Genomic DNA, 14859 nt, shown 5'->3' on the forward strand with positions numbered 1-14859 from the left:
AATATTTGTTCTCTTGAATGTTTTCCTTTGCTTAATGTGGATCCAGTTGGATTACGGTGTTTTCTTTTCTCAGTGTCTTTCTCAGCCTGTACTTTTCACACTGCGTGTGTTGAGGTCGGTGACGACATCAGTCTGCAGTGCACCAACGTCTCCATCTTACCATTAAATATTTTCTGGTTCAAATTGACCGACGGTTCCGACGCCAGCAACGTCGCCTCAATGAGCAGGCCCAATTCTGATGTCAGACTCTATGAAGGTTCCAAAATGGAAAATTTAACATGTCGTCCAATTCCACCACCCTTATACTCACGATCAAAGGAGTGGATTTCTCTGACTCGGGGTTGTACTTTTGTGGCTATAGAGAAAATAAATACCCAGTAATTTACAGTGCAACATCTCTTATGGTTAAAGGTAAGATTGCTTTACATTTATTTTATCTTCCAATAGAATACCACACAGACGTGTGCTTTACAAGGGCTGTCAAAACAATTTAAAAAAAAAATCATTCTATTTAATCACCTCTCGTAGAAAAATCTAATGGAGGAATAATGGTGATACCGCTTATTTTGGGCGCTCTGATAACTGCCCTGATTGGAGTCATCGCTGGTCTAGTTGTCAAAATCTGGAAGCTTCAGATAGGTACTTAGGATCTTTTGGGTTGATTTGGTCTGTATTTCCTAATATTTTTTTAACTACTTTTCTGATTTCTTTCATGGTACTTCTAAAGACGGCACTGCCACGACAAATGAGGTAATTTCAGACAATCTAGTCATTTTTAAATGCTATCTGCTTCAATTAGACTACAATTTAAAGTAAAAATGTATTAATTGGTTTAAATGTAAACTTAATCATAAGTATTTCTCTTGGAAGGCAACTAAAAGATAACAAATCATTTGTAATTTTTTACTGATTAAGGTGTTATATTCACCGATTATATTAGTGCAGCTACACAATGTAGCATTGCTCAGATGTATCAGCTTTGGAAGGACTGCAACATCTGAAGATCTACTGTAGAACATTAGTCATTACAAAACTGTTATACAAAACTGTTTTTTGGTGGAAACAGACTTTAGTTACAAATAAACGTAGCCACCTTGTGTTTGTTTGTCTTGTCACGTGTCCCTTTACAACAGTACCAGTGGTTTGTTAAAGTTAGCTGAAACCCTTCAAATGTAAGAAGAAATCCATTTTACCTTGATCAGAGGTACTTCAACAGTGCTCTTAGACTGCACCTTGTCAGTTGACGATCCAAGTCACAGGGGATTTGAACCATAGAACCTCAAATGCCCAGCCTGGTCCCCTACAGTCTGAGCTACTCCTATAGTCCATTCTAAAATATTTTGTTCCATAATTCTGCATCATTTTGACCCCCCTAATTTTTTTTTCGCAGGACATGGGCCCTGATGCTTTGAACTATTCATCAATAGAATTGGGCCCTGATGATTTGAACTATTCATCAATAGACTTCCAGAGAGTGAAAAGAAGCAGAAGGACTCCACCAAAAAAGGAGCCGGAGTCACACCCTGTGTACGCTGCCACCAGATGAAGCCTGGGACAATCACGCAACGTGGAGCTCTTTTGGGATATTGTTTTTGACGGTTCAGAGCTCAAAACAATTTTGTTGTCTTGCGCGTCCTGAAATCTGTTTCAGCTCTGCTGTAAAGTGATAATTAAAAATGCATTTAAAACGAGTCGTCATTTTCCGTAATGGAGCGTTGCACTGCAACTGAAGTGTCACCCACAGGAAGTTTGGCTTTTTCTGCTCTGCACTGAAGATCTACAACAAAGACCTTCATGTCAAAAAAAGCACAGCAGGTCACATTCAGATTCAGATTCAGATTCAGATTCAGGTCCTTTATTGTCCCACACGGGGAAATTTACAGTGCAACAACAGCAAGAGCACGCAGAGAAAAATAAGATAAAATCGAATAGAGTAGAATTTGGAATATACAAAGAGGATGTAAACGTGATGTAAACATAAAGAAATGAATACATGCTCAGAATATAAATGTTATGTACTCTGTAGCTTCAAGAATGATACTATGCTGCTACCATTAAGAACAAAAATGATAACGCATTGTTCTCACAGTTGACCCTCAAATCCCCATGTTACTAACCAGTAATAGTACATGGTAGTTAGAATAAAAATGTATACATCTACGCGTTCATGGCCTGATGGGAGTAGTTGCTCTTTTCTTCAGAAAAGAATCAAGTATTGGAGTTTGGGCACCCCTTGAGGATGCATCAAATTCAACTTCCTTCCTGGAAGTTTTTCGGTATGATCAAGTTTTCCGAGGCCCCGGGCCTCCTCTCAGTATTTTCTCTTGAATATCGTGGATTACTTTTAAAACATTTCTTTCTCTGGCTCCACCGTTGAGACCAAAAACTCGCAACAACACATCTTTTGGCCAGGCACATAGACTACCTGGCAGACTATTGTGGGACCCATAATGCCTGGCATGCATAGGGACATGGACCCCCCCCATTCTCATATTTATTTAATTTTTGTTATTTTGCATGGTGGTTAAAATGAGTGAGGCTCACGCAGGCATTTTTGGGGCAGCTTCGGGGTCTTCAGGGGAAAAAGAGCGCGCAGATTTTTCGAGAAGACCGGGGTGAAGCATTAGACAGGACGGTAGGCTCCACGTTGTGTTACTGTATTGACCGCTGGATTAAAGTTATAAAAAGAACCCACCCATGCACGCCTGGACAGTCAATTATTGCAGCCAAGTGTGCAACACTATTCATTGTGTATTCAAAAAAAAAGAGAAAAAAGATTTTTACAACCCTCAACTGCTCTCCAAGACTCAGAGCAGTCACATCATGGTTGTTTAAGCAATGCATCTACAGAAAGATTTGAGTTGATGTTTTCCTTCCTGAGAATGTGGTTGATGTGATCAAGTGTCCGTGCCTGTAGAAATGTAAAGAACAATGAATCAATTTTTAAAATCAATTCCTTTGTTTCAATGTGGAAGTCACACCCAAAGAAGTCTACAACCAGCTTCAGCTCAACTTTATTTCCTGCATTTAAAAGATTATTTTTAAATGATTTCAATTGAGAGCAGCAGACCAGAACCCAGACCACAGTGATGGAAAAGTCTGGCCTTCAGCTTTTTGCATCAACCGCACACTGCAGACTCTCACGCTGCAGATGTTTTTTTTTAAAAGGATCTGAGAGTAGAAAAGGCATAGACATGGTGCCCTATCGCTGTAAAGCATGTAAAACAATATCTGTGGTTTTGTTTCATCTCAGTCAGACAGACAGACAAGGTGACAGACAGATGGGTGTTCCAAAGCGCTACTGACATCTTTAAAAAAAAAAAAGGGGGGGGAACATGAGACTTGAGGGTAAATGAACAAGAGCCACACTAGTTGAGGAACTCTCAGTGATATCATCATTACCTGAATGAGGCTCATGATGATGCTAACAGCTTTAGCACACTGTGGGGTCGGTAGGTACTAAAAGTCCAGATTGCAATGAAAATATCAATGAAGAATTTTAATGATGTTCAGATTTAACTGGCGATTATCAAATGTTTGCATTTCAGGTGTGATCTCTGTCTCAGGTCTGAAAGTGAAGTCTGGTAAAAATGTCACAGTAAGTTGTTCCAATTTCTCCAGTGCTCCCAGTATGATCAGCTGGTTCAGAATAGATCACCAGCTCAATTGCATGTTCCACTCTGAGGACTGTGAATTCAATATTCCATTTCATAATTTTACTTACAGATCAGTTGTCTGGACTACCAATAAGGGATATGATCCTTGGCGGGCTGGTCATTTTTTTTTCATGATCATCAATATCTGTCTCACTGTTAGAATCAATATATGAAGACATTTTTAAACTGCAATAACTGCCTATCTATTGTCTTGTAGCCCGGGCTGCTCAAGAACAGTGTGCACAGGATGAGGAACTGAAACCATGTTGTTTTGCAGACTCGGGTCACAGATGCGACTTAGGCGTCACTGTCTTTTCATCCGAAGACAAAAACGTGTCCAGCGTCCTCTGTCAGAAGGGCCAGACATGGATCTTGTCTATTCAAATGTCAGAGTGAATGTGGAGGCTCAGGCTGAAAATGGCAGCATTAGATAACTTCATTTTGTTTGTGTGTATTTGTTTTAATGCTTTAAAATATCATCATGCAGGACAAATGTATTTGGAAATGCAATAGACCAGCCCCTGTCCCGGTGCTTTTTTCAGTTTCTGTGAGCTTTTTAATACATTTTTAATAAAGAAAACATTTTTGTGATTTATAGAGCTATAAAAGTCAGTTATACTGTTCAGCGTGTATGATAAGCATATTTTTGGCCTAGATCTCAGGTTTGAAAATGTAGAAATGAAAGACTCATATGAAAAAGAAGAGAGAAGCAATTATGTGATATAAGAGACTTTCTGGTGTTTATCCAGTTTTATGATGAAGCAGAAAAAGAGGAAGTGAAGAGAGGGAATAAAGCCGCATCAACTGCTGTGATCACTCCTGCCAGGATTTTTATTTTACATTGTTTGCAGCCAGGGTGGAGCTCTTGATATATGATTTTTGATGAATACCACAATTTAATGATTTAACATCTAGCTAACTTGGATTTCTCAGCATTTTTGGTAAAAGGCATTCCAAAGAAAACCATATAATTTCTGGAGTAATGGTTTGGAAATATCAAAGACTAAACAGAAAGGACTGCAAGTCTGTTCTTGCATCGCAGGGTATATTAATAAATAGTTTTATTTTAAGCTAACTTTAATTACCCCTATTGTTTTTTGTATTTGATGTGTTAGCCCCTTGTTAATTTACATTTGTTTAGGGCACAGCAGGATATTTTGCCCATATTTGATCAATACATTGTATCTATGTTTATCTGGTATATTTGTTCAGTACACAACTACATAACATGATGTTAAAACATCAGTAACTTTTCTACTACTCTCTTGTAGCTAACAAACTGTGTGCTGGTTAGCGTTAGCATCTTACCTTGGGACAGACACAGTGGATGGATTCGGCTGCAAGTGAGGACTTCCACTCTATTTAATCCACATTTCGGATCTCTCCAGTTTTGGTTTTGGGAAGGAAAAAACAACATCACCCAAACATTTTAGATATCGTTCTGGAAGTCATTTTTCATCAGAAGCTAAGCTTGCCAGGTGCGCCTTAGTTACCGTTGCTAACTTATGATTGGTCAGCGGCGTTTCTAGGCGGGATTTACCAAAGGGTAAAATAAAGATAACCGGTTCTTTCTTTTCTTAGAATCATGAAAAAATTCTCACTTCTGTACATTTTAAATAGTCATCTTTAGGAACATGTGCAGGATCAAATATATTTAGGACATTTTTTCGTAGAAATCTGGTTTCGACTCAACGTTTCCACCTACTATACGAAATATATTCAAACCCCATCACTGATCATGATCAGCAATAAATGTAGCGATTCAAGCGTGGATAATTTTGATATTTTCTAGAATAAAAACAAAAGGCAGCAAAATAAGGAAAGTTTTTTTTAATTCATGAAAATTGAAAAATGTGGCAATACAATGCAAATACTAGATTATCTCTGCTGCTACAACTTCCCTTCAGTCATGTGAAAGAAATCATCCCCCTCTGAATTGTAGTTTTAGCAGTGTATTTCCATTAGTTGTAATGAATTTAGTGTTTAACCCAAGTCCTACAATCAGGATCACCAATTTCGACAGCAGTGTCTGCAAAGAGCATTTTCTTGTCTCCAGACTATAAAAACACACTTTAAAGAGGGTGCCGTGTTTCATGTGACATTAATTTTTAAAACGTGTCCTTTGCACTTCAGCCTTTATAACCAGTCGACATCTTTACCCACTAAAGTTTTCCAAGCCATCTTTTCATAGCATGTGAACAATTTACAACTCTGCATTGGACAGTCTATACAGTTAAAAAGTAAGTTTCAAGTTATTAGAAAAACATTTGTTGAGCAAATGTTTGAGATAGTGTGTGTGTGTTGCCATCTCCTTCAGAAGTTCTGAAAGCCCTTAACTTACCTGACTTTGGAGACCTCCAGCAGTCATCTCCCCCAGACTTTATTCTCCTCTGAGATTGCAATCTCCCACTGTTTTAGTGGGACTCGAACGCGTCGTCACTCTGATGCAACTGTGCATGTTCCGTGCTTTAAGGAGGGATGGGGAAATATACGCCGGCTAATGTGTCAGGGGAGCCCAATGATCGTAACGTCGAGAAAGATATCGAGGGGGCGGGGGGGTGTTCTCGTATGATACCAGCGGATAACATCATCAATGCAGACGGCACACTGGATGAGGTACTTTAACGAGCGGCATGATTTTTAGTTACATTACTGAACATATCTGTTTATTTAAGGTTCATAATGGAAAACTACATGTGAGCGCGTTGTGTATTCAGTTTTTCCAAGGTTTAACAGTGAATTTTGAGATGAACGCCACGTTTTTTTTTCCTTTTAAACCGGTGGAACCCAACGTGCAGGTTAAATGTAATATCAGTTAAAGGTACATGGGTACAAGTCATCGCCTAGAAGCTAATTATTCAATTCTCTAAAGTCACACACAATATCAGAAGTAGTCCAGCAAAAAAGTCCAAATAAAAAAAATTAGAGTAATGGTCGCCACGACGTCAAGCATTAAAAATACAGCACAGTACAAACTAAAACAATCAGGATGGGGGGGGGGGTTGAGGTAAAAAAATAAGACGGCTGTAAAACAGTGCCAAATGAATAAAAATTGAAGGAGACGTGGACGTCGGCAATTCACGTCGTCCTGTGAACGTCGCAGGGGAACGTAACGCGCTCAGCCAGAGAAGAGGATAGCGTCACGTGCATCAGGAGGCGGCGTGTGGCGACGGAAGCGGGCGACGGTCCTGGAAAAAGAGCAAATGAACACAAATGAACTGTCGGCCATTTTTTAGAAAGCAACGCTGTTCCGTGTTAAGTGAGCCCATTGCCAGTTCTGCATCACGAGTCCTGCTCTTTCACTAGTGATCGGTCTCTGCGATTTTATCGTTAGGTAAACGTGTTAGAGAGGTCGCGAGCTGCCTCCATCTTCAGTGCGACGAATGGAATTTGAGAAATACGTCCTACCACCTATTCTCACCTTCACGACGGGGGGGGGGCCTTGTTCAATAAGTATAACGTGCAGGCGGCGGCGGAGGCAACCGTTCTGTGAATGGGTCCCTGGCACGTGGAACTCCATACGCCGGGACACGGGAAACAGGTGAGAGTCGGGAGCGCTCGTAGGAATGGCCATTACTGGCAGGGGGCACCGGCGCAGGGGGCGCTCTCCTGAGGGGGCTGCGTTCTCGGGCGTAGTACGACGACGGCGGTGGGGGGATGGGCCGACGATCGTACGGGTCAATCGATGGGGTTATAAGGCGATCTCTGACAACGGCCGGAGGGGGAGGGGGAGGAGGAGGGACACCGGGACGCTGGGCATCGTAGGTCATGCCGTAAGGACGGGCTCTATACTTCTCGTAGTAGTCTACCACGCCATATCTATCCCTCTCGCCATCGTATGGTCGGTCAGGGTAAACAGCCCTTCGAGGAGGAGGGGGCGGCAAAGGAGGGGCAGGGTAACCAGGGGGCATATGGCTAATGCGGCCTCTCATGTAACCAGGTGGGGGGGGCTCTGGTCGGTCCCCTGGGTAATGAGGAGGCCAATAGCCACCGCAGTCTGGGGGAGGAGGAGGAGGAGGATAGGCATCCTGTTCTTCATGTCTGGGACGACTCTTTGAAATCTGGACATGGATACGTTTTCCTAGACACACACAGAAACACAAAAAATTTAATCAAAAGATGTCAATAATGAACATTTCTCATGTGATATCATGACGCGTTACCTTGAAATTCAGTGTTATCCAGTCCCTTAATTGCATCCATGGCCTCATCTGAATTTGACATGTGGACAAAAGCAAAATTCTTAACGACAGCACACTCTGTGACAGAGCCGTACTCTTCGAAGAGTGCGCGGAGCTCATCGTCAGCACCCTTTTCTACATTTGCAACGTGCAACTTGACGGCGCCGGGGTTCTTCCCGTGGCTGGCTTCTACGTTGATTGCTGTTCCGTGAAGCTTGTGCAGGTGGAGGCTCTTTATTGCCTTTGTGGCGGCCTTGCGGTCATCCATGTGAACAAAGGCGTAGTTCTTGATGATGGCACACTCTGTCACTGTGCCATATTCTGTGAAGAGTGCCTTGATTTCCTCCTGGTTTGCCTCTCGGGGCAGATTTCCGACAAAAATCTTCACCATGTTTGCAAATCTGCTCCACAACAAATCACAAAAGCGGATAAAGGTACAGGTGAGAATTGATCCGAAGCATTTTAATTGAATTCCATGCATCTGCAATCTAAACTGAAGACCTGAGGGTTCATTCCATTCATTGTGAAAATGGTCAACGATGGCCTAAATGACGGCTCACCGTGCTGTTCTTTGAGAGAGCTTATTGTGAAGCTCAAGTGTTTCATTTAAATGTAGAAGTGGAATTAACAATACCGAGAAAATAACGCCATTTTAAGCGCCCTTTGACACAATTTTAGCAATTGTGCTAGCGCAAATCACAGCTAGCTTGCTAATAACGCCACGCTCACAATTTACTGTGGTCCATAAAACAATACGTGCCTGCCAATATCATTGTCAATGGATCTCTCGTGTAAATTACTAAAAAAAAACATCGACTGATTTTTTTAAATAACATATAATTACCTTTAAACGTGTGGCCACTTTGTCTGAACCAGTCTCGATTCCGCTGTGCCTTTTTTTGTGTTTGTGTGCATGCCAACTTCTTCATGTGAGTGCAGGGTATGGGTATAGCTGTAAACATCGCCCTCTAGGTGCCAGGCTGTGTAATGACATGCTTTAATTAAAAATAATAATAACTGCAGCGCACTCGTCCCGCTCATAGTATGACCACTTTATGGCCGTAACTTCGTGTTGAATAATTTCAGAACATTCTCGTTTCAAGAGTGTAATAAAAGGCTATGTGAAGAGTAATGTGATGGTAATTTCGAAAATCTCTTCCACTTTCACTTTGTACAACGACAGCACTTATTAACCAGCGAGATTATCTTCTTCCTCTAAACTTACGGGAAGGTTTCGACAGAGGAATTTTCGACATGACTCCTTCGTAAATCGACTGCAGGCGACTTCTGAAACTTGCATCATCGGGGAAATTTCGGGGGCAACCATGCTGAGTTCATGTGTTCCCCAACAAATAGTAAAAAAGCATTTTTAACCGCCCCACCTCATCAAAACACTTTGAACAGCACATTGCGTATGATTTTTAAACACAATGTGAGTAAAGATAAATTGTAATGTTTTGTTACTGTGTTTTGCCTTCTTTTATTACAAAAGACTACCTTTTGCATGGTTATTTATTTGTTTGTTTTTCTTTTCCATTATTCTTCTAGTGGAAAATACGCCTCCTATAACCTACTAAGGCCATTATTTTAACCTCCCTCACTGTCGAAGTAGCTAGTTTTAAACACGAAGGTCCGGGTTAATGACATAAACGTAGAGACTTTTGCGTGGACTGTTACTCAAAGACATTTTACGACTGCCAGTGAACGCAGCTGTTTAGTTTTGGTCTCGTGAGAGGAAAGAGCCGTAGCAGTCGGGAGCAGGCGGCGCTGGTTTAAGTAGGATTTGCAGACTTAAAAGACGACCAGTTTTCATAAAAAGTTCGTTTTACACCAGCAGGATTATAGAAATATCTTCCGTACATCTATTTCGATTTTCTGCAGTCCTCCAGAGATTGTTTTCCTTTTGGATCTGCATCTTTTATCCATCATTTGGAGACTTTGTTTCTATGATGAGCGTGTCCAACACAATGGAGACGGAGGAAGACCTTCTGCCTTGTCTCCACATTAAGCTCTACCACCCACAGCAGCATTGTCAGGCTCTTTACCAGTTGCTTCCCCTTGGGTCCAGGTGCAAACATTCCGCAGACGATCCCCTCAGACTGGGCCGGGATGACCGTGCCTGCACCTTCGCCCTCTTCGACGCCCGGGTGTCCCGCAAACAGCTGTCCCTGCAAGCCTACCGGTCCCCGCACAGCGCGGACATGCTGTTCACCGTCCAAAACTTGAGTCAGAAGTCGCGGATGATCGTCAACGGCTTTGAGCTGGACTACCTGGAGAAGATGGACCTCCCAGACAAGGCGTTGGTTCGGTTCGGCCAGTACCAGCTGCTCATCGTTCGGGAGTCGGGTGAAGCGAAGGGGAGCTTTGAGGTGGAGTTCGAGGTGCTGACGGTGTCTCCAGCCAGAGAGACGTGTGCGCCCGCGGGTGCACCTGTGGTGGACTCAGGATCCTGGGACCCCAAGAGTTACTCGGCTGAGTTTGGATCACACGGACCTCTGGAGACTGACGAGACGCTGATATGTTATTCTTGAGTCTTTTTCTTTTTAAGATATCGTACTGAAGTTCATATTATTTCAGATTTGCATAGACAATATTAGTATTTTGTACTATATATGGACAAAGCTGTGAAAATTATAAATGTAAACAGGTTTTTGTGTGTATTTAATCCTTTATGCATTTCATGCCTACTTATATCATAAATGTGGTTTTATTCCTTAACATTTTTGTATGGTGAAGGTCAGGAATATAACAGATTTAAAAATAAAAACATTCAAACAGCCTTATTCCAGTATCAATAATCTATCACCTATAAACCGATTGTGGAAATGTAACCAGGCAACCATCCCAAATATGAAATGTCACATCAAAGATGTAGTAAAGCAGAAGTGGGAGTGTACAGGCAGTTTAAGCGTTATTGAGGCCGTAAACAGGACGGTTTAGGATCTCTACGCTTGTAAATGAGCGGAATGTCACGTATGTAGGTTGATTGTGCAACTCCAGCGTGTTCACAGGACCTGATTTCCGAACAACGAAAACTCAAAATGGGAAGGCCGGAAAATGCTTTTAATTTCGAACATTAAAAGGAAATCTCATTTTGCCATAGAAATACAGTAAAACTGCAGAGGATAATCTATGATGTAGTCCACATAAAGTCAGGCCTTTTATAAGTCATAAATTCAAGTGTCTCTTGTACAAGTATGTTGCATTATTTTGGCTTAGTGCTGGTTCCTCTGGGCTGGAAGCTCACGCCAGCTCGACAACCTGAAAGAATAGAAAATATATTGACGTAAATTCTGTATGAAATGTCGACTAAACTGAACTTGTGCCTTTTACCTGTCAGGTGGATTCCACCACTTCTGGAGATGATCGGGCCACAAACTCGACTGTAGAGCTGTTAGGAAAAAAGACTAGAAGTCAATTTCTGAACCTAAGTTCTACATAGAAGTTAGAATATCAATATAAAAATGCCTTTGAGGTTTTTTTTTCCCCAAATTTAAACAATTACAGAAGCATTAAAATACTAGCCACACAATTAACGCATCAATTTGGTTGGACAGTAAATTCAACACTGCCAAATGGAAAAGTTTAAAACGACCTACCTGGTCTACACAGGGCGCTGGACATCCTCCAGAAAGACAACTTACCATCAAACTGCATCAGGAGTCTAAACACCTACAAAAAGCACAAATACTAAGAATACCGGTACAGTTTTTACTCAGTGGTGTAATTATGGAAATAACGAAACTGTCTGAATGAGCCGGAACAGAAATGAATGCTAGGGAACAACAAATCGCTGACTCGGCACAAAGATGGCGAGCTCAGGGCTGTTGCGATAGGGCCAACACGGAGATGCTGCGGATGGACGCACTGCATTTAAAATTTAGAGCCACAGGACACTGTGGATAAGTGGCCAAAAGACGGGTGCAAATTTTTTTCCCCGATTCGTTCGCCAAATGTGGACGGAGCTGAGGAAAAACAAATAAATAGGTCACCTACCATGTGTCAAGCTTAGCGTGAACACTGAAACTGAAAAAGCAACTTAGTTAAACGGCTCGCAACGTTCAATGATTTCACAGTTAAAAGCGCCGGTTTTGGGTTTGATTCGTTTATTTAAAAGCCTCCAAATGAAAAAGAGAGAGGGAAAAAAAAAAATCAACCTGGAAATAGAAACTCATACATGAGTGGCGGTGTAGGTTCTACTGCCGCAAGAAAAGATCAACACAAAGTATAAAATAGAAAACCACAAACCACTGCGGCTACTGCGAGTCATGCTAATGGGTCGCAAATCGTACTGCAAAAAAAAAAAACAAAAAAAAAACAGAACTGCCACACGTCGTTTTGCATTTGATGCTTTGATCTGGTTTTTGTCGTCTGAAGCTTTCAAAGGCAATTCCATTCAAATGACTTTCTTGTGAGGCCGTCTATTTAGATAGCGCTGTGCATTTGGCTTTTACAGGGATGCACCACACTAAAATGGACTACGACCAGCAACGTATCCTGCAATACATCAAAGGACTTTTAACAGATCAGGCAGAGCAAAAAAAATCAGAAACAGCTCAGATTACATTGTTGTCATGTGTTGTTTTTTTTGTTTTTTTTTATGTACGGGGGGGGGGGGCGTCCGCAATAGAGTATCTTCCAGTAATTCTCAGGCGAACGCAACGCAATCCGCCGTAGACGAAGTGGGGGTGTGTGTATAGCGCCACGTGCATCAGCAGACGACGACGATCTTGTCATATTCTAAACCTGGAAAGAGAGCACACCACAAATGTCAAGGAGCGTGTTTTCCTCTGGATCGGCGCAAGTTTTATCTTTGTTTAGCAGAGTCTGAGTGTTGTTAGCCTAAAACCTCTAGATCAGCAAGATTTAAGCTCTGGTTGATGTTGGTGGTGCGACTGTCAGTGTCTTGTTTTTAGCTAAGGGTGGCATCAACTGCCTCTCTGTTCTCACCTTTTTATTAAACTTTCATAGGTCCTAATAGCCGGGATATCGGGGTGGCGGCGGAGGTGGCGGCAGCTGTACTCTCTCCGTAAAACTGTCCCTGGGGCGTGCGGCTGAATACAACTGTGGCCTAGCGACCGGGGAAAGCCGTGACCGCTCGTAGGAGTACCCATTACCAGTGGACGGAGCAGATGGAGCGGGCGCTCTCCTGATCGGGCTCCGGTCCCTCATCATGGAGGTCGGAGGAGGCGGCGGTGGGAGCGGGCGGCGCTCGTATGGGTCATGGGCTGCCATACCGAGGCGCTCTCTAACCAGCGCCGAGGGTGGCGGCGGCGGAGGGGGGATGGCGCGCCTGTCGTCGTAGCCCATCGGGCCGTACGGGCGGGTTCGGAATCTCTCATAGTAATCGACCACCCCATAGCCGTCCCGCTCGCCATAACCGCGGTCAGGGTACCCTGCCCGTCTTGGCGGAGGCGGCAATGGAGGCGGAGGAGGGTAACCAGGCATGCGGCCCCTAAAGGGAGGCTCGGGCCTCTCCATTGGATAGGGAGGTGGATAATAGCCTCCTCTGCCAGGTGGAGGTGGAGGATATTCCTCCTCCTCTGGTCCCCCTCTGGGCCTACTTTTAGATATCTGAACATGAATGCGCTTTCCTGAGAGGAAACAAAATGTAAAAGGCTGAACAAAAGTTAAACACCACCAAAAATGCCATTTTAAGAGAGGGTTCTCACCTTGAAACTCAGAGTTGTCCAAGCCCTGGATAGCGTCCATGGCCTCTTCAGAATTGGGCATGTGCACAAAGGCAAAATTCTTGACGATCGCACACTCGGAGACGGTGCCATACTCTTCAAAAAGCTCCCGGAGCTCTTTGTCAAAGCCTTTCTCCACGTTGGCGATGTGGATCTTCACGGGACCTTGGTGGCCCTTCCCTCGGCTGAGCTCTACATTAATGGGCCTGCCATTCAGCTTGTGAAGATGTAGCTCCCGTATGGCTTTAGTGGCCGATTTACGGTCTTCCATGTGAACAAAAGCATAGTTTTTGTACTTGGCACATTCCGTGACGGTGCCATACTGGACAAACAGAGCCTCGACTTCGTCTTTTTCCGTCTCTGGAGACAGGTTACCGATGAAAATTTTCACCATTTTGCTTACACGGGACTTTCCTGCAAACATTTGGTGCAATATTAGATTTAACAGACAATTGTGATATAAGGTTAACAACGAAAACTGGTGATTCGTCGGCTAACATGCCAAAGGATAAAGGCCTAGGCCTCATGTCAAACAATTTAAACAACCAAAGGCTTTAATAGTAAGCATAAATATCATTTCATTGTGTTATTACATTTGTGAACACACTTATTGTAATTCCAACTCCAAAACGCGATCAATTAATCGGTATAGATTCTCAATAATCTAGAATTAGCTTCAAAGTGTTAGCCATTTTGTTTCTAATGAATAAGGTTATCACAAATCTACTACATAGCAGGTGGTGACTGTGTTGCATCCGGAAAACGTAATAAAACGAGCAAATGAAAATAAAGTCGACCACAAAGAACGGAATAATCACTAAAAGCAAACACTTACAACTTGCTAGATGTTACAGTACTCCCGGTTGTTCTTCTTCTTCGCGACTTCCGGTTTGGCGCTCGCTCGTTATCGCCACCTAACGCTCCGGAATAGGAACTAAACACTTTCTTAATTTGTGCTTTGATAATACACTATATTAATATACGTTTTCGGTCTCAGTGTTAATTTGAAGTGTGTCCCAGTTTGGCAAGTTTATCATTTAAAAAAAGAAAATTTTCTAGTGGGTCCCAGGTATATTCATATAAATGAAACCCCTTCAGATTGTGCACAATAGGGAGAAGCAAATGGCAATAAAACCTAAACCACTCAAAATAAAAAGATCCCAATTTTCTTTCAAATATCCAAACCAACCAGTGTAAAGAGTTCCTACTTGGAATTAATCGACTAATTTTCAGATTTCCTACAATTTGAAACTTTCCCGTGTACATTTTCCATTAGAAAAGATGGAACCAAGATCACCCGTGCTTTTGTAAACCATGTCGTGTATAATTTTA

At 42.5% G+C, this 14859-nt stretch overlaps 3 protein-coding genes and 1 long non-coding RNA gene across 16 annotated transcripts; 2 read left to right on the forward strand and 2 right to left on the reverse strand.

Annotated features, from left to right (window-relative positions):
* The first annotated feature begins 3251 nt into the window (after window positions 1–3251).
* On the forward strand, window positions 3252–4281 carry LOC130522036 (uncharacterized). Its single transcript, XR_008949531.1, has 2 exons — window positions 3252–3452; window positions 3549–4281. It is a non-coding gene; the product is annotated as an uncharacterized LOC130522036 (long non-coding RNA).
* Window positions 4282–5471: 1190 nt separating this feature from the next.
* On the reverse strand, window positions 5472–9081 carry LOC130522032 (RNA-binding protein 4.1-like). 2 transcript variants are annotated; one of them, XM_057025943.1, is made up of 5 exons: window positions 9063–9081; window positions 8682–8817; window positions 7820–8238; window positions 7078–7737; window positions 5472–6844 (listed from the first exon to the last, which is right to left on the reverse strand). In XM_057025943.1, exons 3-4 carry the CDS (start codon window positions 8226–8228, stop codon window positions 7103–7105), a joined length of 1044 nt encoding a protein of 347 aa, XP_056881923.1. In that variant the 5' UTR covers window positions 8229–8238; window positions 8682–8817; window positions 9063–9081; the 3' UTR covers window positions 5472–6844; window positions 7078–7102. The 2 variants fall into 2 exon arrangements, with proteins under 2 accessions (XP_056881923.1, XP_056881922.1); XM_057025942.1 differs by lacking the exon at window positions 9063–9081 and having other exon boundaries at window positions 8682–9043.
* Window positions 9082–9563: 482 nt separating this feature from the next.
* On the forward strand, window positions 9564–10612 carry tifa (TRAF interacting protein with forkhead associated domain). The gene has a single exon (XM_057025957.1). It carries the CDS (start codon window positions 9784–9786, stop codon window positions 10366–10368), a length of 585 nt encoding a protein of 194 aa, XP_056881937.1. The 5' UTR covers window positions 9564–9783; the 3' UTR covers window positions 10369–10612.
* Window positions 10613–10881: 269 nt separating this feature from the next.
* Window positions 10882–14466, reverse strand: LOC130522033 (RNA-binding protein 4.1-like). Of its 12 annotated transcripts, none has more exons than XM_057025954.1 (7): window positions 14363–14466; window positions 13510–13941; window positions 12955–13431; window positions 11834–11863; window positions 11437–11509; window positions 11171–11228; window positions 10882–11098 (listed from the first exon to the last, which is right to left on the reverse strand). In XM_057025954.1, exons 2-5 carry the CDS (start codon window positions 13919–13921, stop codon window positions 11502–11504), a joined length of 927 nt encoding a protein of 308 aa, XP_056881934.1. In that variant the 5' UTR covers window positions 13922–13941; window positions 14363–14466; the 3' UTR covers window positions 10882–11098; window positions 11171–11228; window positions 11437–11501. The 12 variants fall into 12 exon arrangements, with proteins under 12 accessions (XP_056881934.1, XP_056881932.1, XP_056881929.1 ...); XM_057025952.1 differs by having other exon boundaries at window positions 12788–13431; XM_057025949.1 differs by having other exon boundaries at window positions 11834–12583; window positions 12788–13431; window positions 14363–14465.
* Window positions 14467–14859: the final 393 nt, after the last annotated feature.

This window comes from Takifugu flavidus, chromosome 3 (assembly GCF_003711565.1).
Source record: "Takifugu flavidus isolate HTHZ2018 chromosome 3, ASM371156v2, whole genome shotgun sequence".
Classification (NCBI taxonomy): Eukaryota; Metazoa; Chordata; class Actinopteri; order Tetraodontiformes; family Tetraodontidae; genus Takifugu; species Takifugu flavidus.

Excerpts from the sequence above, each read along its gene's own strand:
- LOC130522033 (XM_057025952.1), bottom strand. The coding sequence starts at position 13,921 with ATGGTGAAAATTTTCATCGGTAACCTGTCTCCAGAGACGGAAAAAGAC. Across the intron at positions 13,432-13,509 it reads GGACAACTCTGAGTTTCAAG|GAAAGCGCATTCATGTTCAG; the intron begins GTGAGAACCCTC and ends GTTTCCTCTCAG.
- tifa (XM_057025957.1), top strand. The coding sequence starts at position 9,784 with ATGATGAGCGTGTCCAACACAATGGAGACGGAGGAAGACCTTCTGCCT.
- LOC130522032 (XM_057025943.1), bottom strand. The coding sequence starts at position 8,228 with ATGGTGAAGATTTTTGTCGGAAATCTGCCCCGAGAGGCAAACCAGGAG. Across the intron at positions 7,738-7,819 it reads GGATAACACTGAATTTCAAG|GAAAACGTATCCATGTCCAG; the intron begins GTAACGCGTCAT and ends GTGTGTGTCTAG.